The sequence below is a fragment of the Hoplias malabaricus genome, chromosome 6 (genome assembly GCF_029633855.1).
Source record: "Hoplias malabaricus isolate fHopMal1 chromosome 6, fHopMal1.hap1, whole genome shotgun sequence".
NCBI classification, from domain to species: domain Eukaryota; kingdom Metazoa; phylum Chordata; class Actinopteri; order Characiformes; family Erythrinidae; genus Hoplias; species Hoplias malabaricus.
Genome location: NC_089805.1, coordinates 25,533,559 through 25,555,711, shown reverse-complemented (window position 1 = coordinate 25,555,711; position 22,153 = coordinate 25,533,559). Strand labels below are relative to the sequence as shown.

The 22,153-nt window shown below is 38.6% G+C and overlaps 1 protein-coding gene across 10 annotated transcripts; it reads right to left on the bottom strand.

The window, feature by feature from the left end:
- Window positions 1-788: 788 nt before the first annotated feature.
- LOC136699773 (dynein axonemal assembly factor 8) lies at window positions 789-21,912 on the bottom strand. 10 transcript variants are annotated; one of them, XR_010803665.1, is made up of 32 exons: window positions 19,941-21,910; window positions 18,961-19,071; window positions 18,410-18,811; window positions 18,206-18,323; window positions 17,930-18,086; window positions 17,608-17,826; window positions 17,190-17,447; window positions 16,745-16,883; window positions 16,461-16,652; window positions 15,222-15,386; window positions 14,949-15,143; window positions 14,318-14,428; window positions 14,088-14,232; window positions 13,240-13,516; window positions 13,069-13,145; window positions 11,126-11,280; window positions 10,868-10,994; window positions 9,344-9,475; window positions 9,097-9,264; window positions 7,932-8,234; window positions 7,256-7,303; window positions 7,126-7,164; window positions 6,891-7,051; window positions 6,584-6,779; window positions 5,784-5,878; window positions 3,834-3,945; window positions 3,428-3,645; window positions 2,685-2,770; window positions 2,315-2,606; window positions 1,882-2,017; window positions 1,698-1,767; window positions 1,544-1,609 (listed from the first exon to the last, which is right to left on the bottom strand). XR_010803665.1 is itself a non-coding variant. In XM_066674744.1 (30 exons), exons 1-30 carry the CDS (start codon window positions 20,010-20,012, stop codon window positions 1,538-1,540), a joined length of 4,620 nt encoding a protein of 1,539 aa, XP_066530841.1. In that variant the 5' UTR covers window positions 20,013-21,896; the 3' UTR covers window positions 789-1,537. The 10 variants fall into 10 exon arrangements, 4 of the variants coding, with proteins under 4 accessions (XP_066530841.1, XP_066530842.1, XP_066530845.1 ...); XR_010803666.1 differs by lacking the exons at window positions 1,882-2,017; window positions 2,315-2,606 and adding an exon at window positions 2,940-2,980 and having other exon boundaries at window positions 1,545-1,609; window positions 19,941-21,911; XM_066674744.1 differs by lacking the exons at window positions 1,882-2,017; window positions 2,315-2,606 and having other exon boundaries at window positions 789-1,609; window positions 19,941-21,896.
- Between the last annotated feature and the right edge of the window lie 241 nt (window positions 21,913-22,153).

The window sequence follows — 22,153 nt, the reverse complement described above, 5'->3', positions numbered from 1 at the left end:
AAATAATTTTTGATCTTTAACTGGTGCAAGTGTATTCATTTTTATCTCCCAGCCTCTCTTCTGTTACGCAGATCCTTGAGGTCCTTTTCCGGCACTGCATTAAACTCCTATAATCTCTGTTTATCATAGCTACATGTTTAAGAGTATTTTTCCAGGAATATAATTCCCTAAAGCCATAAAAATGGTTTAGATGCAAATCTACACTTTTGCTTTCATTCAATATGCGCAGTTATATGAATATGCAAATAGTCTCTGCCTCCATCTCCACTTACTCTTCTATCACTCACTATCATAGGTTCAAAAGCCCTGCCCCATAAGTTGATTGCTTCCTTTGGTTTATGACATGAGAACCCTGGCTGTCTGAATTCTCCTGTTTGAGACTGTCAGAATGCTCAGCTATGCCCTTGACTGCATATTTCACTCATGATATGTCTTCTAGTGTGTAAACATTGTGAGAATAACAAGGTGAACAAATTGATTTTCACTGAAGGGGCCTTGTCCAAAAACACACGTTGGTAGGTGGATTGGTGACTCAAAAGTGTCCGTAGGTGTGAAAGTGTGTGTGTGTGTCTGTGTTGCCCTCCAGGGTGTATTCCTGCCTTGCGCTCAATGATTCCAGGTAGGCTCTGGACCCCCGTGACCCTGAATTGGGTAAGCGGTTACAGATAATGAATGAATGAATGAATGAAGGGGCCTTTAACAAAAATGAAATCACTTTGTGCAAATACACATAATTTATTTGTTTCTGTAATAATCCATCACAATATATGTGTTAAAGAACACATGGAGTGATTATAATACAAACAATAAAACGTATTTACTAGTGTGCAAAAGTCAGAGACCACCTTTGTTTCTTTAAACCACTGAATTAAACAGCTATTAAATACACATTCTTCTGTTTTAAGAGTTACTTATGAGTGGATTAGGTATAGGATAATCCAGACAAAATTCGAAAGATAATTAGTAAAAGTTCACAAAGTTGGTATTTGAGAAGTTACAGAAAAAATAAACCATAAAAACTGCACAAATTTGTAGACTACCTCTCAATATCAGATAATCAATACACATAGCTTCACTTGCTTCAGATCTGAACTATTTCCCAGTCCAATTTTTCCACTTTGAGAAGATATCTCAACACTCTGGGTCTGTAAGGATTCACAAAGATATGGAAAATATAATAGGCAAATTAAGCACAATGAACTGAGATCTAAGCCTTAAAAATGCTTTTGTATTGGAGGAAGCAGAAAATACAACTGCTTGGACTGGATTTTACAGGTGTGGGAAAATATCTCTACATTAACTAGAAGAATGCAAGGAAAATAAAAAAGGTTGGGGGTAAAACTGCTAATTGTTGCTTTGACTGAAGGTTAAATAACTGACGTGTAGTGGTCTCTGACTCTCGCAAATTATGTTCATGCAAATCTGGAAATGCATATTTATGTAACATTTATATTAAGATAATGATAAATATATATTAATTAAAAGGTTGATCGCATTTTACACGTTTGTGCCTGTCCTGTCACTCAGGTAACTGACATCATTTTGGCACTATGACATGGCGACTGTCCGGTGAGAATCCATCAAACAAGTAGCACAGTAACCTCACTGCCTGAATCACAAAGAAAGGAATATGACATTTTATGTAGGAATTATAAAAGTGAGTACTGTGCTTTGGTGCAGATAGTGGAGTTTATTACCTCACATTCCAAGCTGGGGTACAGAAGCATGTTTCTCACTTTCTCAAAGTCTGGTCTATCTCTACAAATGCTGAAATTCAGAGGACCACATCACTTAAAATCTTAAGAGAACTGAATCTAAATTGTACATTTAAATTGCCTTTATGTTTGTACAGGCGTTGTCAAGTTTATCAGCTTTACTTACAATACAGAAGCACTTTGTAGTTCTATAATCACAGACAGCAGTCCATGTGTTACTCTGCTTACGTTGTTAGATCACTCTGACCCTCTTCTGCAATGGTGAGTACCCCCACAAGACCACCACCGAGCAGGTGTTACATCTGAAATTCCAATGAAGTTGGAAATAATAAATAAAACATAAATAAAAACAGAATACGATGATTTGCAAATCCTTTTCAACCTATGTTCATTTAAATTAAATCATCATACTCTGTTTTTATTCATGTTTTACACAACGTCCCAACTTCACTGGAATTGGGGTTGCACATGGGTGGTGGATCATTCTCAACACTACAGTGACGTGGTGTTGTGTTAGTGTGCATTTCACTGGTATGAGCAACTGCTAGAGTTTGTAAACACCGTGCGCACTCAGTGGCCCCTGTGTAACACACACCTACCTCGTCGGACCAGTAGCTCATCTGTTGCTGCAGAGTTTGTGCTGGTCGTCCTCTAGTCCTTTATCAGTGGACACAGGTCACTGTTGACTGGATATTTTTGGTTTGATGGGCTGTTCTCACTCCAACAGTGACACTGAGGGGTTTAAAATCTCCAACAGCACTGCTGTGTCTGATCTACTAACTCAACACACATTAACACACTTCCACCATATTAGTGTCTGTGCAGTGCTGAAAATGGTCCACCACACAAATCATAACTGGCCTGTGGGGGTCCTGACCATTGAAGAAAAATCTGAAAGGGGGCAAAGAAAGTATGCAGAGTAATAGATGGACTACAAAAAACATATAAAAGCTTCACCAAAAACTGTACCTTTCAAGAATCAGTTCAAAGCATGTCACAATGTTGTCCTTTTGCAGAGCAAGTATTAGACATGGACCCTCACACAGAAGTGTTCCCTGGGTAAAGTGCACAGATTTTCCATTAAAAATATCTAATTTCACACCCTGATTCACTCAATATAGACTTGCATGCCAAAGTTTAAAAGGGGACATGCTATACTTCTATACAATATCCCTTCAGGGCGTGTGCACATTAATATGGTGATTGCAGCTTCTACCAACTCACAAAGTGAAATAAAACAGCTCGGTCAGTTTTTCATGGTTTGCCTAAGTATAAAAACATAATAAAATGAGTCTTCTTACACAGAGTGAAGGTACTTTAGGATTGTCTGAATCTCAATAATCACAGCACTGGACCCAGGATTATGTGAGAAGACAAAGGTTTAAAGTAGGCTGTGTTGTTTGATGCTTGTGGTATTTTGACAAATGCATGTAATGGACTTTCCGTAAGACCCTAGAGAAGTATTATCTTGTGAAGTAGGTGTAAAATAATATGTCCCCTTTAAATGACTTGTTTTAGTGCCTGAATTCTAATTCTTTGCTAAATTTAACAAATTGAAATATAAAAAAACTGAACAGTAACTGTGTTTTAAAGTGTGCAAAATGTGTTTGTTGTAGAGAATGGGTTCTTATTTTCGTTTAAGAATATAAAAATGCAGAAGTACTCAATGTTTTGCATTCAACTGTAATCAACTCCAGAAGGCGCTTGCTCACATTAACTGCTCGACCAGCAGGGGGCCTCAGTAGTTCAGATATGTGTCTCCTTTGGCCCTTGTCTAGTGCGGACAACCTCCCGGCCACCAGGTGGCATCCTGTACTCAGCAGTTTCTCCAGGAGGTCCAGGTGAAGGGGCGGCCTGCTCAGCTTTAGAACACTGGAGGGCATGAGGAGGCAGGTGGTCTGGCAGAGTGCACTGCGGACTGAGCACCCCGCTTGCACCGAAACACAAACAAACAACACAACTGTCCTGTTCTGCTTTACAAAGTTCACATTCAGCTGACGAAACATCAACAAGAACAAAGAGCAGAACAGAAATGAACAGAACAGAGCCGAATACTCGTGGAAGTCTGTCTTGTATTTTGACAAAGTCAAAAAGCTGTAAAGCTGAAAAATGTCTTACCTCTAATACATCCGGGCTCCTCAATGAGAGACTCAGAGAGCTTGTTCTTGGCAATGGCATGACACTGTTGTCGTTCCAGACTAGCCACAGGGTCTGAAGTCAAACATTGTATCTGAAGGACATCAGAATAATATTCAGCCTCCAAATAAAAGATTCATTTCTGTCATTTAATGTCTGGACTGGTAAAAAAAAGGCTTTGCTCACACCACAGGGCAAATGGTTCTTGTGGGGCATATTATGAAAAGAAAAAACAATAATGTTATCAGTGCATGTGCATGTTAATGTGGGGATCTGTAGCTCCTACCAATCTACAAACTGTGAAACAGAACAGCCCTGTAAATTTGCGTAATCTTCCTACGTCAGAAAACATAGGATAAAATTATTTTGATTTTGTGCTGCACACAAAGAGGGGTTAAATGCAAAGAAAATATAAAATAAAAAACACTACAGGCACAGACAAACAAGTTTACCCTTGTGTTCAACTGGTTTTAGTGCCATAGCTCAGTTTAACATGAGGAGCACAGGAGTGTGGAGCAGATTCATTTTAATTTCTTTCTTCTTGTTGTAGTTTGGCCTTGATGTGATTGGCCAAACTGAGTTGCATGTTCAGAGATCAGATTTAACTGGAATGGAACCAGCCACCAGTGTGGCTTCTTGCCTGTCAGACTGCAGAACATCTGCTATGACAGAGCTGAGAGGCCTCAATAAGTCTTAACACTAGATTCAGCCTCATTTTAACTAAACTATATTGTCAAAAGTATTCGCTCGTCTGCCTTTGCATGCATATGAACTTGAGTGACACCCCATTTGTAATCCATAGGATTTAATATGGTGTCGGTCCACACTTTAGAGCTATAACAGCTATAACCTTTCTGGTAAGGCTTTCCACAAGGTTTAGGAGTGTGTTTATAGAACTTCTTATAGAAGCGCCTTTGTGAGGTCTGACACTGATTATGGACAAGAAGGCCTGTCTTGCAGGGAAAAGTTCAGGACTCTCCAGGCCAGTCAAGTTCTTCCACGACAAACTCGCTCATCTATATTTTTACGGACCTTGCTTTGTGCACTGGTGCAGTCATGTTGGAACAGGAAGTGACCATCCCCAAACGGTTCCCACAAAGTTGGGAGCATGAAATTGTCCAAAATTTCTTGGCATGCTGAAGCATTAAGAGTTTCTTTCACTGGAAATAAGGAGCTAAACCCAACTACTGAAAAACAACCCCATCACCATAAACTTTACACTTGGCACAGTGCAGTCAGACAAATACAGTTCTCCTGGCAGCCACCAAACCCAGACTCATCTATCAGACTGCCAGATGGAGAAACGTGATTCATCACTCCAGAGAACATGTCCGCGCTTCTGTAGAGTCCAGTGGTGATGTGCTTTACACCATTGCATCTGACACTTTGCATTGCTCTTGGTGATATACGGCTTGAATGCAGCTGCTCAGCCATGAAAACCCATTCAATTAAGCTCTCTACGCACTGGTCTTGAGCTAATCTGAAGGCCACATGAAGGAGGTCTGTAGCAATTGACTCTGCAGAAAATTGGTGACCTCTGCACACCTTGTGCCTCAGAATTCTCTTACTCCACCCTGTCATTTTACGTGGCCTACCACTTTGTGGTTGAGTTGCTATCATATCCAATCGCTTCCAATATGTTATAATACCACTGGAAATTTCATGACTGGATTTCCTGCACAGGTGGCATGGCATCCTATCATGCTGGTACGATGCTGGAATTCACTGAGCTCCTGAGAGTGATCCATTCTTTCACAAAAGTTTGTAGAAGCAGTCTTTATGCCTAGGTGCTTGGTTTTATACATCGGAGGCCATGGAAGTGATTGGAACACCTGATTTCAATTATTTGGATGGGTGAGTGAATACTTTTGGAAATATAGTGTACATTAAGCCTAGATTCTTTAGCATCATACATGCAAAGTCTTTCATTACCTGCTCATACTTCATGACTGATGTTTGGGTGCAGCAGAGACCATCTGAAAACATCATCTTCACATCCAGTATAGCTTTCTGATAAGATAATGACCCTGAAACAAAAAGCCAATAGGACAGAATCAGTATACATAAGCCACAACTTTAAAACAGTTCTCTAAAAATATCAGTAAGCAAAGTCTCCAGATATCGGCCACTACTAGCTTTAGCTGATGTTAGCCAAGTTATCATTTTTTAGGCAATCCACCATAAAGAAACTGTCAGTGAATTCCATCATTTCCTCCATTACTCAGCACACTGCTTGCCAATGAGGCTGTCTGTTAGTTAACATAACAGAACTGTTAGCTAAGATAACAAAAGCAGCATGAAGAAAAAGGCTTCGCATGTCTTGGAGCAAGCATTTGCTAGCCTTAACCCTCGCAGCATGTTAGCACCATGTGACCTGGGGAGAGCAAGTAAATCGGTGGAACTGGCAATTGCAAAAACATCCCACGAAACAAACTTAAAGACCAGTGGCTTTACTTCTGTTACTCGAATAACAAGTGTACCCTACGTTTTCATTTATGTCTGCCAGGGTTTGACAGAATTTCCTGCAAAGTCTTTGTTATTTGATGCAATTTCACATACAGAGTCAGGGCTTTCTGTCAGCACAAAAGAGACATGCTGGATTCTGTGCTACCATGCTCACACTGCACTAACCACACGTAAGGCAGGTAGATATCAGAGGGAACCTAGTGAATTTTGGTACTGAAAACCTATTCTGTAGTATCACAGGTATAGAAATAAGAGTGTACTCTTACCGTAGAGGCCATTGTGTAGTCTGTCAGTGCCATAGCTGGCCCTCCACAAGTGTTGTTCTTCTGCACAAGCTTGAGCCGGGTCCTCAGGCCCCAGCAGCTCCAAAAGCCTCTTAACTGCATTCACTCTCTGTAGGCATAGAGCCAGAACAGGGCCAGACGTCAAGTACTTCACTTCTTCCACTTTCTCAGAGGGACCCTGAACATCACGAACAGACATTGACAATAAGGACAATATTTGTGAATATTATTTGTGTAGCTCAGTGCTTTGCTCCAGTTGTTCAAATAATGGACTAAGAGAGAGACTGACCTGTGCATCCATCAGTGAATGTGCCATCTTTGAGTCGAGCACAAGCACTCGCAAGCCCACTACAATGAAGCAGTTCTTCTGGATATTGCTGAGGATTTTGCCCAGACAGTGTCTCCAGACACCAGGCTTGAAGAGCGCCATGGTCAGAAGAGGCTGTGGGTCTGTGGAATATAGCAATGCGAGTCAGAACGACAGCCATTAAAAATGCTTTTTGTCTGAATAAAATATCACTTACCCGCTGTCATGCAGCTGTAGAAGGACTGGCAGTTGAAGCCTGAAATTAGACAGACATTGTCAGTGCACTGTCGGTATGCAGCACTTCACACAATGGAATTTTCACATATTTCTGCACATAACAGATGTACCTATGTTCTGCGGTGGTAGGTATTTCAGCACTGTGCGACTACTGTGATCTAGAAACATAAGGACGAGTGATTATTTAAAAATCAAAATGGATATATAGGGAATATTTTACACACATTACTACAGAAAATATTAGGAATAAAATGTACAATTCTGTGTAGTGAATACAAATGCCTTGTTTTGTAATTATTCATCTTTATTTATATTATTAGAAACAATGGCTGTGTCCAAAATGGCTCCCTATTTAAGTTTTGATGGATTATTTAGTACATTGGCAATTTGTCCAAATAGTAAAATCGAATTTGAGCGTGATATTTCAGGGCACTAAAATCTCCCTCAGTGCACTCGTAATTTATAGTGAACACTGTAGTTCACTACATGAACTGAATGTGGACAAATGCACTGCAATTTTCTTTGTTACTAAGCAACGGACAGAAGAACTGTCCAAAATCACTTGTTTCTAGCACTACTTAGTGAACTAAATAGTGCCTCACTATATATAGCACAATCCTAATGAGGGAGTCTGGGCCATTTCATTCACAGACAATATCTTAGAACAGTGAAGGAGAATTGTATGTCTACATATGCATCCTAGGTTTTCAAGGAGTTCATATCTCAGTGACCAATATAGAATAATATCCAATGCATATGATTGACATATTGAAGCTGCATTTTTACCCGGGATGAACTCTGCCTCAGTGAAAAAGAGTGAGGCTTGTCTGAAGGTCGTTTGGGGAGTAGGCGACATTAGCACGCTCAGGTTTCCTGGGTAGTTTTGAGGTAAAAGCCTCTGCAGAGTTTTGAATGCCTCCAGCCTTCTAAGGGCACAGACCAGAGCTGGGGAGGATGCCAGGCTCGCCACACTGCTCTTCCACAGGCGGTCACCGACCTCAAAAGGGCTGAGCTCCTGAGCCTGCCTCTGGGACAGCGTGGGCAGCCATTTCAGCGCCAGCAGCTCAAATCTCTCCTCCCCCACTCCTACTGGGCGTAAGAACATTTCAACACAGGACACTGATTTTATCAAAACTTCAGAGAAGTGTGTCAAATAACTACAGAGGGAAAATCTAATGCAGAAATACACAAACCTCCTTGGCAAATGACCTCAAATGACAGATTAAGTCTTTTAAAATTGTATGTATATCCTTTGGTTCAGTTTTAATTGTGTATTGTTTAACATATGTCAGTACATAATTTGTAAAATAAATTCCCTTTACTTTGCTCCTTCAGGACTGGAGTCTGAAACCCAACCCTTTCCAGAGTAGGATTAAGAGATTCAGAGGGCAACACACACACATTCACTCACACACATCTACAGACACTTTTTGAGTCGCCAATCCACCTAACAACGTGTGTTTTTGGACCGTGGAAGGAAACCAGAGCACCTGGAGGAAGCCCACGCAGACACTGGGAGAACACACCAACTTCTCACAGACAGTCACCCGGCACGGGACTCAAACCTACAACCTCCAGGTCCCTGGAACTGTGTGACTGCGACACTACCTGCTGAGCCACAGTGCCACCCTAATTAATTATTAATTAATAAATGAATTAATTTCAACAGGCAATTGGTTTTAGACAAGCCTACAATAATGATAATAATCATGTTCTGGACCACTTTTGAAGAGGACAATGACTATAGGACAATGAATATACAAATACTCATTTTTTCCATGCTCTCAGAGAAGCACAGCAGTGTGGGGTAATCAGATATTAGCTGTTTGAACCTGGGCTACAATGAATTAATTAATGCTGAAACCATGTGTTCAATTATTCGCAGATTAACAATGATCACATTGTTGTTTAAAAAAAATCGTTAGTAGTCTTGCTATAAATATCTGCACACCTGTTACATCTCCCCTGATGACCTTGTGAAGCAGACTTATGCCCTCTTCCATAATGTTGTTACCGGTCAGTGTGAGAATCACAATCTGCTCGATCTCGCTGCAGGAGGGATACTTGTGGTTGGACAGGATCACATGGCTGAAGTCTGGCAGTGTCCACATGAGTCCGCCTATGGCATAGCAACGTGTTCTCCATCAGCTCTTGCACAAAAGTCCTCAAATTAGGTTAACATTATAGCACTTGTGTACCTAGGAAGCTGAAGAGGCTCTCTGTATATGGCACAGCATGAAAGCAAAGATCTGGCATAAGTTGAGCATCATCTGCCAGTCTGGCACGAATCACTCCGATCAAGCCTTGTACTGCAAGCTCATTCATCAAACCTTCAAAATAAGAAAATAATTGATTTGCCATGAAAACCTAAAAAATACTCCCCTTTTGGAGCAGTTCCTAAATGTGAGGGACTGAGTGAAGTTACATGGTAGCTCCAAAAACAATTGTAACTAATTCAGCTTAGTTTCATTTATTCATTTTGGAATTAGTGGGGTGGAGTGGGGGGTGTCATTAAAACAGAGATTTGTGATGACTGTGTTAAAATCACACTGTGAAAATATTTTTTCGGGTTAAAGAATTTGTTTAAGTGTCTAAAAATGGTTGACAGAATAAGAATCTGTGATTTGCATTGTCAACTTAGTATTAGATGTTCACTAAACCCAAAGTTTCAAGTCAGTTCTGTGACTAACTTCATCATACATTTTGTGGAACTGAGTTACAAGTTGTAGTGGGTAAAATCTTCCCCTACAAAATGGGACAACCCTTCAAGACCCTGATACCTCATTAGAACCCAGTTTGCAGTGAGAAGTGCTGCTGGACTTTAACAATTTAAGGCATCATATGCCTTCAGAAGCATTCAACAATCCTACCATACCACCCTTAGCATACCACACTTATATGTTGCAATAACCACAGACACTAAAGAGACATTTGCATGCTACTAGTAGTGTTTTATGCTTGTTGAACATAATGCATTGAAACTAAAGGAGAAAATACTGCCATGTGTGGCTTTATTTTGTCGATTGTGGCTTTATTATCATCTTGCAATCATCTTTACATGGTATACACAGCCGTTCCTTTGAAGTGTACCCCTGAAAAATATCAGTTTCATGGGGTATATAGCCCTACCCCTTGGCCCTCTTTCCCAGCAAGAATTGGGACTCCCTAGGCGAAGTGGAGGTGTAGGGCTAGGAGGAGAAATGGGATTCACCCACAGTCTCTTGCACACCTGCACACTGAACATTGGTGAAATCTTTTTGGAAGTTGCCCCCTTAGGTATAATTGCTTCTAATTCTCTGGGAGAGCTTTACACTGTAGTGGTAACAATGCTGTGTGTTTTTGATGCGTTTCAGCCATGAGAGCATTAGTGAGGTCAGGTTCTCATATTAAATGGTTAGTTCAAGATCACAAACATCACTCCAACTCTGCTGAAAGGTTTCAAATGGTGCTATATCATGCCAAGAAACACAGATCCCCTACTCCAAAGCCTTTGTTGGAGGGCCTTTGGTGACTAAACAAACTGTGTGTACAATAAAACACCTGTGTCAGCAACAGGTGTGCATTTAAGTAGCTGACATCATTGCAGTTTAGAACAGAATGTGAAATTCAGACTAAAAATCAAATTTTATATTGTTAACCCTACTGGTTGATGTAATAGTTTGAAACAGAACACAGTAGAAGCCTCTTGTTATGAGACTAGGCAGAAAAAATGAAGGCTGCACCTGTAGACAAGTTGGCACTGTGGCGCAGTGCATTCTCTCTCCTCAGCAACAGCACCAAGCAGTGAGAGTACAGCTCGAGCTGCCCTCTATCCACAAACACCGTGGGTGTGTGACAGAATGCTGACATCTAACAACCAGACGAGACGTTTATGTCAAACACAATCTCCATCACTGTTGCTGACAGTCTTTCTCTGTAAGGTCCGTCTAAGTTAAATATTTCTGAGAATGAGTTTGTTGTGGATGGCAACAATTGATTACCTGCTCTGAGGTGAGGCCAAGAAATGAGTCTTGCTTGCTGGAGATCTGTATTCTCTGTACCCCCAACAGCTGGAAACCTTTCTTTGCACATGCGGACATCACGTAACTGTAACAGCAGGGTACAACCACAGGAGATACAAGCAGGAACACATCGCCTAAGGGAAGAGGAGGACAGATTGAACAGTTAGAGCAGTGTTTCTCTATGGGTTGTGTTTGTGCTAGGTCACCCCATGATGGGAGTCAGTACATTTGGCCTTGTGTCTGTTGTGAAGTGAGTTTAAGAATGAGCATGATTTTTACTGACAAAAAAATATTTTTTGGAAATGTACACTATAAAGATGAGGCCAAAGTTTACATATATCTAGGCTAAAGATAGTCACATTTTTAGTCCTGATACATTCTTTGAAATAACGAGAGACTCATTTATTTCAGGTTTAATTTACTTGAGTGTCACAACTTTTGTCACAGCTTTGGATAAAAGCTTAGGATCACAGTCTTATTGAAGACACATTTTGTGTCTTGGTCTTCCTGGCTGGTTTCTTGACATTTTGCTTTAGTATTTCTAAATCATCATCATCGTCATCATCCTTATTCATGATGCTATCTGAAGTGCACTAGTCTTTCTCCCAAAAAAAAAACAGCTCCAATACATGATGGGGCTTTTTTATTGCTTTGCAGCCTTAGTGCATGTTATGGTGAAATAGTACTGTCAATTTGTTGATTTTAAACACTTTTGCACTTCAGTTCTTTCTCCAGACCTTTCTGATGTCTTTGGTTTCATTTGAACATTTCAAAACAACATTTGTTTAGCCCAGGTAGTTACTGTGCCTCCTGAATTATGTATCATTTATATTATTCTAAATTCATTACATTTGCATACAATTTCATAAAGTTTATGTGGTATCTTTAGTTGTCTGGAACATGCTCTTAAGGTGGAACCATACTTTTGGAGCTCTGCATTTATTTTTCTGAGGCTTTCACTGAATTCCTTGGATTTTCCCATTTGTTTCAAGAGCAAATCAGCCTTGGCTGTAAAGGTAGGCCCATAAATACAATCACAGATGCAAAAAGTGATTTCTAATTTAGCACCGGCAAATCAGAATCTTTTATAATGAATGATGTCAGTTTCTGAAATTCCTGATAGATGTGGTGCAGCAGGTAGTGTCGCAGTCACACAGCTCCAAGGAGCTGGAGGTTGTGGGTTCAAGTCCTGCTCCAGGTGTTCTCCCAGTGTCTGCGTTTGTTTTCTCTGGATGCTCCAGTGTCCTCCCACATTCCAAAAACACATGTTGGTAGGTGGATTGGTGACTCAAAAGGTGTCCAAAGGTGTGAGTGATTGTGTGTGTGTGTGTGTCACCCTGTGAAGGACTGGTGGCCCCTCCAGGGTGTGTTCATGCCTTGCACCCAGTGATTCCGGGTAGGCTCCGGACACACCGTGACCCTGAACTGGATAAGCGGTTACATACAATGAATGAATGAAAGAAAATCATACAGTGAATAAATGCTGAATTATATCTGTCTCTAATAAATATTTTTAAATACTTCCATGTGCACAAAGTAGACGGAAAAGAATATAATTATGATGACATGGAATGTGTGGAGTTGTGAGAAAGAGTTTGAATGTTTATCCATATTACCGGTCTATTAAATGACCAGATCTAGTTTAAGGGGTAATCATTGCTGACATAACTCATTCCTCAAAACAGCAAGTGTGAACTCTAAAGAAAAGGCTTGTCAGTAGAATGGGATGCAAAGCAGCAGCATATGACTCTGACATCACCATGTGAAACATTAGATAGAGTAGGTTGAGCTAGCACTGTGCTGTAGAGCTCTATATGGTTGTGATATATTGTTTGTTAAACATTCAAATGAATTAATATTAGATATAAATAACAAAAATAGCAATCCCTGCTGTTGTTAAACCCTATTCAGGTCCCCCTTACCTTTCATTGTGGCACAGAGAGTTGCAGCTGAAGGCATTTGAAGGGTTCCATCCCCTTTCCCACTAAAGCCTGGTTTCCTGTTGGCAGCACAGAGGTTTAAGAGGTATTTTGGGCTGAGCTGTTGTGACCTCCTGTAATGTTAGTAGCTTTAATGTCTAACAAGCTACTTACTGCTTTGTTACCAAGTGGTTCATAGACACTCTCCCACCAAACCACACACACAAACCCAAGTGCATTTGACTGGTCAGTCGTTGAAAGAGGGGAAGGTGTTGATCTTGGCTATAGCAATACAGAGCATTGATAGATTCAGGGTCTGTCTTCTGTGCCTGTTGAGGGTCTGAAGGCCCAGTAATTTTCTGCCATACAGAGCTGGCATAAGGTCCACGGATAGCTAGGGCAAGTATTGGCTGATGGGAATTCTCCCATCCATGTCCACTCATCACATTTACTGCCAAACAGAAGGTATTATAATGTCAAATGGTTTCACCCCAGAAATACATACCTTGGCACATAAGCAACCTATAATAATATTTTACCTCTCTACCTCCTTACTGATTAACAAATGATCACAATGTAGCCTCTTATTATTTTTAATGTCAATAAAAAGTTTTGACACTACATTGTTATACTACACTGTATGGCATTTTGTAGAACAGTTTGTGTTACATATAAGTAAGCATATGTACCAGCTCTGGAACATTTGGAATGAAAATATCCACATTATAAATTCTTGTATTGTCCAGATTGATTGAAACTGTATTAAACTGAGATTGCGGATCTTATTAATTTAACATTTAACCTGATTAAATTTTAGATTTAAAGTATACAGTCTCTAAAAATCCGTAATATACTTATATCAAATGATATACAATCAAATAAATCCCTTTCCTATCGAATTTATTGCTTTAATGTAAATTGCATAAAATATTGTTGTAAATACATAATTTAAAACTAATAAGTAATTACAAACTGTTTAAGGTATTACTGACAGTAATATAATGCATGGAGGTTTTTTTTACCTGCATTATATACTATGACTTCTTCTGAAGGGTAAGTGAGGCGAAGGCCACAAACATCTAATCCTGAGCTCAGTAGAAGCTGAAGTGTATGGTGTGTGGCTAAAGGGTTAAGAAACAGCTGCTGACATCCCAAAGCAAACACAACCTAAGACCGCAAGAGACACTGACTGGTAGTGCAAGAAAAAATAAAGAGTATTTATGTTCTACAAAATCCAGAAAATCCCTCTCACCTCAGTGTGAGACAGAAAAGTTGTGGCCCCTGCCTTTTGGCATATTTGGTCTTGAGTTTCAAGAGTCTGCCAGAAGAACCCAGGACTCATTCCAAAGGCTTTCTTAACAGCCTGCAACAAAGCACCATGTCATACCAGTCCAACAACAGGCAAACTATAGCCCTATTTGTTTTGTTTTCTTTTAGTTTGAGATGGGTAATGTAATTTTAGCATTATTTGACATGTTTCTGAATATTATGTTATATAATGTATTGTGTAGCGTAGCCTATAGCCAGCATACATGCTATGAACATGTGGCTTGCAATTTGGTAAACCCTTCGCCATTACTATAAACAGGTTATAAAAGCGGTATTTGTGTTCTATTTATCGTCCAATTCTTCATCAGTTTCTGGCCACAGGACATTGTTCACACTTTCTGTAGTATGCATAAATTGAGTATCCATTCCCATTTGTCATTTATCCTGAGAAATTCATATCCAGCGTGAATCTGCCTTAAAACTGTTCAGCTGTCCTGCAGCAAAATTATTTGGCCCCAACTCCCCAGGTAAAACTAATCCATTCCAAACAGGAATTATGGCTAAAAATATCTCTAAATAAAACAATAGTTCAGATGAACCCCAAAAAAACAGACCTGTTTGTCAGAGTTGATTGAAACAAAGCAGTCAAGAGAAGAAGAGGGTAAAGAGACGAGTTCAGGATTAGCCTGGTGTTGAAGTAGGTGGTTAAGCTCCGATAGCCATGGTACTACTGTCCTCAGCTGTGTCTGAGACAGGAATTTGGACACTCTTTTACGGAATAGAGCCCAGTCCTTTTTCACATATCTCTCCTGTAAATAAAAATAAACCAATCTAATAAATCTGGAATATACCTTCAAATGATGTTTGAAATGATGGCTATGTCTCACCCTTGATTTTATGCAAGAAGGTGTTCTTTCTACAGGACACACAGCACAGGCGTAAAGAACCAAACCATCATCACTCCAAACCTGCTGCAGACCAGCCACCCAAAATGGTGCAGTGTTTCCACCATTCCTTCTAGTATCCTTTGTACTACTACTCTTTGGTTCAGCCTGCCATTCACCAGAATAAAGAGTACTAATAATGATCAGTTAAAAACATCAGTTAAAGTCCCTCTTGAAGTAAGAGGGAGGTAAATATACAGGTAAAATTTAAGCTGCACTGATTTCTGCATGGTGTATAATGTTATATTATAAAACAAATCCAATAAAATTTGCATTTATTATTTAATTTAAAACTTTTTTAAATATTTTAATATAAATAACATTTTAATTTATTTATTTATTTATTTATTAATTCATGGTACTACACAGAATGGAGTAAAATCCATTCTGAATATTTTAATTTCCAGTTAACAATTCTGGAGATATATTTTTTCCTTAAAGTTAATGAAGCATCTGTGACATGTTTTGATCAAAATATCACAGGGATCAAATAACAATTTCAGAATGTTCAGAATGACTGGCTTTAGCACCTGTTCCTTTAAATAAGAATGTGAATAAGCCACTAGTAACTTCAGCATGAGTGCCCAGGAGCGAGGAGCAACGAACAGAAGCTTTATTTTTTAGTCATTTTTGCTTGGTTCTCTTTTAATCTCCATTCTCGCTGTGATGTTTTGCTCTGTTTAACCTTGTCTTTGCACTATCATATAAAGATATGTCCAATTCTGTAATTGTAGCAAATCAGGCAGAATAACTTAAATGCCTGCGCTCTATGTATGAAGTATTACAAAACAAGAACAACACATTTAATCTAATGTTTTCAGACATGGACAGATCACTAAAACTGTGTTGGTTTTTTATTTCTCAGTTTGTGGGTTGGTAGATGCTCCAGATTCTCAAATTCCCAAAAGTGATATTTTTTTCCTTTTCATAACATGTCTCCTTTAAGCTACTATCCTAATTTAACTGGAAATTAAATGGAAGGTAGTCTCTGATTTAGTCTCTAAAAATGTTTTTTCAGTATATGTTCAAATGTATTAATTCTGAACCACAAAATATTTATAACTGCATCATGATGAACTTTCAGATTTTCCAAAAACAAAATAAAATCAATCAAATCTAGAATTATATGCATTAACAAAAAACAAATATATACTATATAAATGATATACTAATAACACATACCAAAGACAGAAACCAAGCAATTAGTGAATTGAAAATGTGAGATCTGGCTATGGTTGATTCCACAGTATGTGCTTTTCCTTGTGCTCCTCCTGCTACCACACCTGGACTGGACATGGTAACAGTCAAAAGAAGACATTTGCAACCTTGAAGGAGTGGAGATAGTGTACTGACTGATGGAGTGTGAGATCCATCCTGTTAAAGAAACAGAACATTTAACTATATTTCGCAAAGCTGTGAATAATCTCTCTGAAATATTCACAGACAGTCCATGAGAAACTGCTCACAGTATCATAAAGAGCATCTGTCATCTCAGCTGCACTCTGTTTGTCATGTGTAGATCGTTGAGGATTAAATGTCAGAAGCTGTTTCATATACTGTTGCCGTTGAGCCTTGTTCATCTGCTGCTCCTTCTGTACATGGTCACTAGTAAGCACAACTCGTCAGACACTGAGCACACATTACATAGTATTTGATCTCTTCAATAATTTAATACGCATAAGACTTAATTTGGTCTTGATTTAATTTCATTTTATATCACTGTGCTAACAGGTATTAACATTGCTCAGATTTCCAAAAAGAGAACAAATTGACATCAATACTCACAAAACACATCTAAAGCCACTTGAACATGGAGAGTGACAGTCATGTAAAATTCATTGAGAATTTGTATTCATTAATTATTGTTTTAATTTTAAATGATGTGGTATGGAAAATAAGTGGAGTCTTTACCTCTCTTCCTTCTTGTGACAAGACAATGTTTTATCTGCTGGTTCTGCACTCTCATCACATGCAGTTGTAGGAAAGTATGTTTCATCCACATGTACAGCAGGAGAGGAATTCCTGCAGCTGTGCTGATGTCTCTTTAATCCCAAAGTCTCTTCCTTTTTAGGCTCAGAACAATCTTCAAAACTTTTAACAGAGTTCTCTGTCCTGATTTGACGTGACTCTCTGATTTTCTGAAGTAACGAATTCTTCCCAGTAAGTATTCTACATACACACACACACACACACACACACACCCACACACACACACACACAGATATGCATATGTAAAATTTAAAGAGTATTACTAATATATATATATATATATATATATATATATATATAAATATAGGGAATACATTTTTCTGTTTCTTGGCAAGTTTACCCATTCCATCTGACTACTTCAGGCTGTGAATTTCCCACTCTGTCTCTGGTCATGCTTTGCTTTAATTGGTCAAAACATGAGGATGTGTTCAGAATAACTGCTGGTTTTGTCGGATGATCAGCAATGCACAAATTAATATTTACTGTGGGTGAACTGTCATCTTTCAATTGCAGTTTCTCAGCAATCACATTACAATATTTGGTAGAGGCATCAGCTTTTCTATGGGATAAATAACAGGATATCTTTTATTAGAACATTAACACATATTAACATTTTGCTAATATCAATAGATTAATAAAAAGAAACATTTTGCACAGGGTACCTTTCAGGTGAAGGATTTTTCACACATGGACTCTGAACTTCAGTGTGGCTTTTCTCAGTTAAACAGGTTGACACTGTGACCATCTTAGATGCCTGCATCTTGCAAAAAGCAGCTAACTGATCCATTATGTCAGCCTTTGATTTGTCATTGCCATATACTGTAACCCAGTAGAAGAAATATTCCTTAATAAATCAAGATTGTACATGGTTTATCAAAACAAATGTAGTGGATCCAAGAAGTTGAAAGAGTGACAAAAGCAAAAGTTTATAAACAAACCTGGGTATTTAAGTGGCTGAATCCGAAGTGGCGTGTCTCTTTTCCTTGTGTCCTTGTGATGGCCGGTGTGTTGCTTCAGAGACTGAAGAACCTCATTCAAATCCCAGTTTTCCAGAGACTTTTGCCAGAAACAAGGGTCTTTTCAGAATATTAAGTAACAGCTTAATAATGATTCTTATGAATAAAACCAACAGCCACACTCACCTTCAGTGACAAAACTGGGTATTGTAGTGTATTGCTTTCCCCCTCCCCTTCAATTAACTTTGGGACACAGACCTCTGCAGATCTCTGGAGTAAATGTTCATTTTTGGGGTTTGGAAACTTGGGTGATTTGTTCTGTTCTTCAGCAGTTTTCATATTGCCATTAGTCTTTTTCTGTTCATGCTCAACATCATTTTTGTCAGATAAGTTTGAATGGTTCATAAATTCACTTCTAAGGTTTTCTGGTTGAGTCAAATTGAAAGCAGGTATCTCACAGTCATGCATTTTGGCAACTTGTGTCTTGTTTTCATCCAGATCTTCAGGGAACAAAGGTGAAGGGTCTACTCTCTGGTCACTTAATACATCATCAGACATAAATGGCTCTGAAAATGATTTGAGTAAATCCTGTTTTATGAGGAAAAAGATGTAACAATTAAGATAAATACTCAGATCTCACGCACACACTTTCCCTTTCTCTCCTCTCTCTCTTGTTCTCTCTCTCTCTCTCACACACACACACACACACACACACACACACACACATTAATACACACCTCAATTTCAGGTTCCTCCAGTGATGGGTAAATAAGGTCAAATTCCACCCGTTCATGCATCTTGAACGCTGAAGGTCGCTGATAAAGGGATACCTCCTCTTCACTGTCTGACTGCAATATATATCACGTTAGTGAAATAGAACCCCCTAAAAAAACTTTTCAAGATAACTAAAGTGATACAAATTCATACAAAATATAATAAAATATTAGAACCACACATATATGGGCTATTAGTAAACCAGGAGGATTAGTATACAGATTATTAACAATATTCAAGGGAAAAGATTTAATTAAAGAAATAGAGAACAGCAAATAGTTAAAAACAAACAAAGGAGCAGATATTAGAGGTCCAGGTGAAAGGAGGCAAAAGAAATGAAGTATGTGGGCCATATGAACATGGTCTGTAATAAACTATATTTAATGCATAAGGTCGCTTTTGAATCAAATGCATAGAATTTAATTTCAGCCATAACAGACCACCTCACTGTTTCTACACTCATGGCCCAAACTTCCCTTGTCCCAACTTTATGTTGAATATGTTGAAGGCCTGATTGAGGGAAATTGATATTTACAGATGAAATAAAGCTGACCAGACAAAACATGAAATATATTGTTTTAATGTTTCCTGCAATAAAATACAAGGTAAATACAATGTAAATTTAACAATCTCTGCCATGTTATTTCTTTACATTTTTCATACATCCCAATTAATGTTCAAATTTGGGGTTGTCAGTTCTTTAGGGGAAACAAAATAGTTGCACATTTTAGCACATTGTGCTAAGAGTGTATATAAATGTATGTAAATATATGTATAATGTAAAACTAAGCAATACCAACCACTGTATGTTTACATCAAACCTAATATTTGAGGCCATAAACCAAAGCAATGCTCCTGACTCTGGGGGTAACGTTAACCCATTTCCACTTAGCAGAGTTAAACGTTGTTTACATTTTTATTCACTGATGTATAATTTACTTACTGAAGAAGCCAAGTCAGAATCCAGTGAAGGAACCTGGGATTTAATACCATCGAAAAACGAACTCTTCTGCATTTTCCCATACAAATTAAACGACGGAGGGTCCTGTCGGTGAGTTTGGTTGAAGGCAAAAGCGCAGTACCGTTGTCATGGAAACAGGACGCGTCTACATGCACGAGCGTCTGAACGAGGGCTGTTCGATTCCAAAAATGTTGGAATCGACTCAAAATCCAAGTCCAAATGAAGAGAATCAATACATCTGTTAGATATTAGATGATCTTACAGCTTCACAAAGAAATATATCGAGAGCCAACGCTAACTAAAGGAACTTAACACTAATGAGTGCCCACACATGCCTGGTCCGCTTCTGTCTATCGGCTCCTTCGGGTGAATATTTAGAGGTTTAGAACATTTTGCTACAAATGTTATTTTTTAGTGTTTTTCGCTCTGTCTTATGTAAAATGCAGCAAACCTATTGATATGTGAGTTGTGTAAAAGTGTAGCACGTTTCATAAAGGCTGTACGGTGTGCCCCGGCTGGGAATCAAAAGCCTGTGAGTCGACTCTCGACGACTGAATTAATTATTTTTGGGATCGACCCCTATCAGTCATCATGTGGGAAATGCTTCAGGGCTCTTATAGTTCCTGGCAAAAAAATAAGAATAAAAATAATAATAATTAAAAAAAGATTCTTTTTAGGATTCAAAAAGATATTTCCCATTCTCATATCTTAATCGTTGCAACGATTTCGTCATTGAAATAGTGTACACTGTTAGGATTCAGAGGTCACAGAGGTAAGTACGTTCAGCCTGTATATTAAAATGGCCTCCATTTAATCCAGAGCAGACACAGCAACGCGATTGGAATTCTTAAACACAATCCTTTATCCAACAAGAACACTTTAACACACATTAACACACCAACACCACGTCTGTGGCCCCTCAATAATGAGACAGATCCCCTAAACAATTCATACCTGCCCTGTGGTGGTCCTGACCAGGTCCTGATCAGTTAAAAATCGAGCAAAAGTATACAGAGCAACAATCTGAAGTTGTAGAACTACAAAATGCAGAACTACATGTATGGTCTGTGGAGCTAATATTATAGATGAAGGTAAGCAGGTCGTTTTTTGCTAACTGGTGTATTCTCATCAGAAAAGAAACATAACCTTTGTTTACATTGTGAAAGCCTTAGTGTTTAAACTGGTTTGTGGTGTTAAATTAATTTGTGTGTGAATGATAGGGGAATTTTCCATTTTTTCCCATTGCTCTCTTGGCACTAGTCTCTGCTGTGAATAATAAGCTGGTCCTAAACCTGTGATAAGAAAAAGCCTTAAACACCAGGTAGAATGTCTATAAACATGCCATGACATAACTTCCTCTAGTGTAATTTTTAGAGGCATTAAATTCTTTAGACAACTTGTTCCTATCATCACCTCTACCACCATTATGGTATTTCATGCAAATAGAAAAAGCAGTGCATTACACAAATATCCAGAAGGTATTTTAGGATAGCTTTTAGAAGCATAGAAACATACATGCATAATTAATTATGTATTTAAGATATATAATCATTTCTGGATGCCAGGTTACTATTATGCCTGCTACCACAATCTTTATGTTCTTCTAGAAAATATCACTATGCATAAAATCCTTCTAAAGCTATCTCCTTCAAATTATGCGTTTTTAAAGAATTGGGGGATTTTTGTTAAAACACAGTCAAATTGGCTTTCCAACTAGCAACAGTGTGTAGTGACCTAATTTAAATGTACAAAAAATTAAGGATTTCTATGAAACTAAATCACAAAAATTGATATGGTTTCTACCTGGTCTATTTGTCAATCTCAGCATGTTCATGTGGTTCTGTCTCTCTCTTGGTCTCTCTAATATTTATTTAGAGAATGAAACCAAACACAATCTGTTTATTTTGAATGATACGCCTGATGCAGGGTGAACAGTTACCTACTGAAAATGTATAAAATAATTAGTAGATTCACTGTTTTTTGTGTTATTAATCCTAAAATAATTAATTCTGCACATTAGCCTACATTTTGCTTTTACCCTGCAACACCTGAAGAAGAATATTTTCAGTGGCATCACTGAGTAAATATAAACCGATTGCCTATTATAGACTGTGTCCTCTATCACTGATAATGATTAAACAAGAGGGAAGCAAATGTTGTAATAAGGACCCAAAAGGCACAAAAAGTGGCACATA

What these genes read in the sequence shown, in the direction of transcription:
- LOC136699773 (XM_066674744.1), bottom strand. Translation starts at nt 20,012, where the DNA reads ATGCAGAAGAGTTCGTTTTTCGATGGTATTAAATCCCAGGTTCCTTCA. An exon ending in ATTCACTGATGGATGCACAG is followed by an intron (nt 6,780 to 6,890) that starts GTCAGTCTCTCT and finishes CGTGATGTTCAG; the next exon opens with GGTCCCTCTGAGAAAGTGGA. An exon ending in TTTGAACTGATTCTTGAAAG is followed by an intron (nt 1,768 to 2,684) that starts GTACAGTTTTTG and finishes TCTGAATTTCAG; the next exon opens with CATTTGTAGAGATAGACCAG.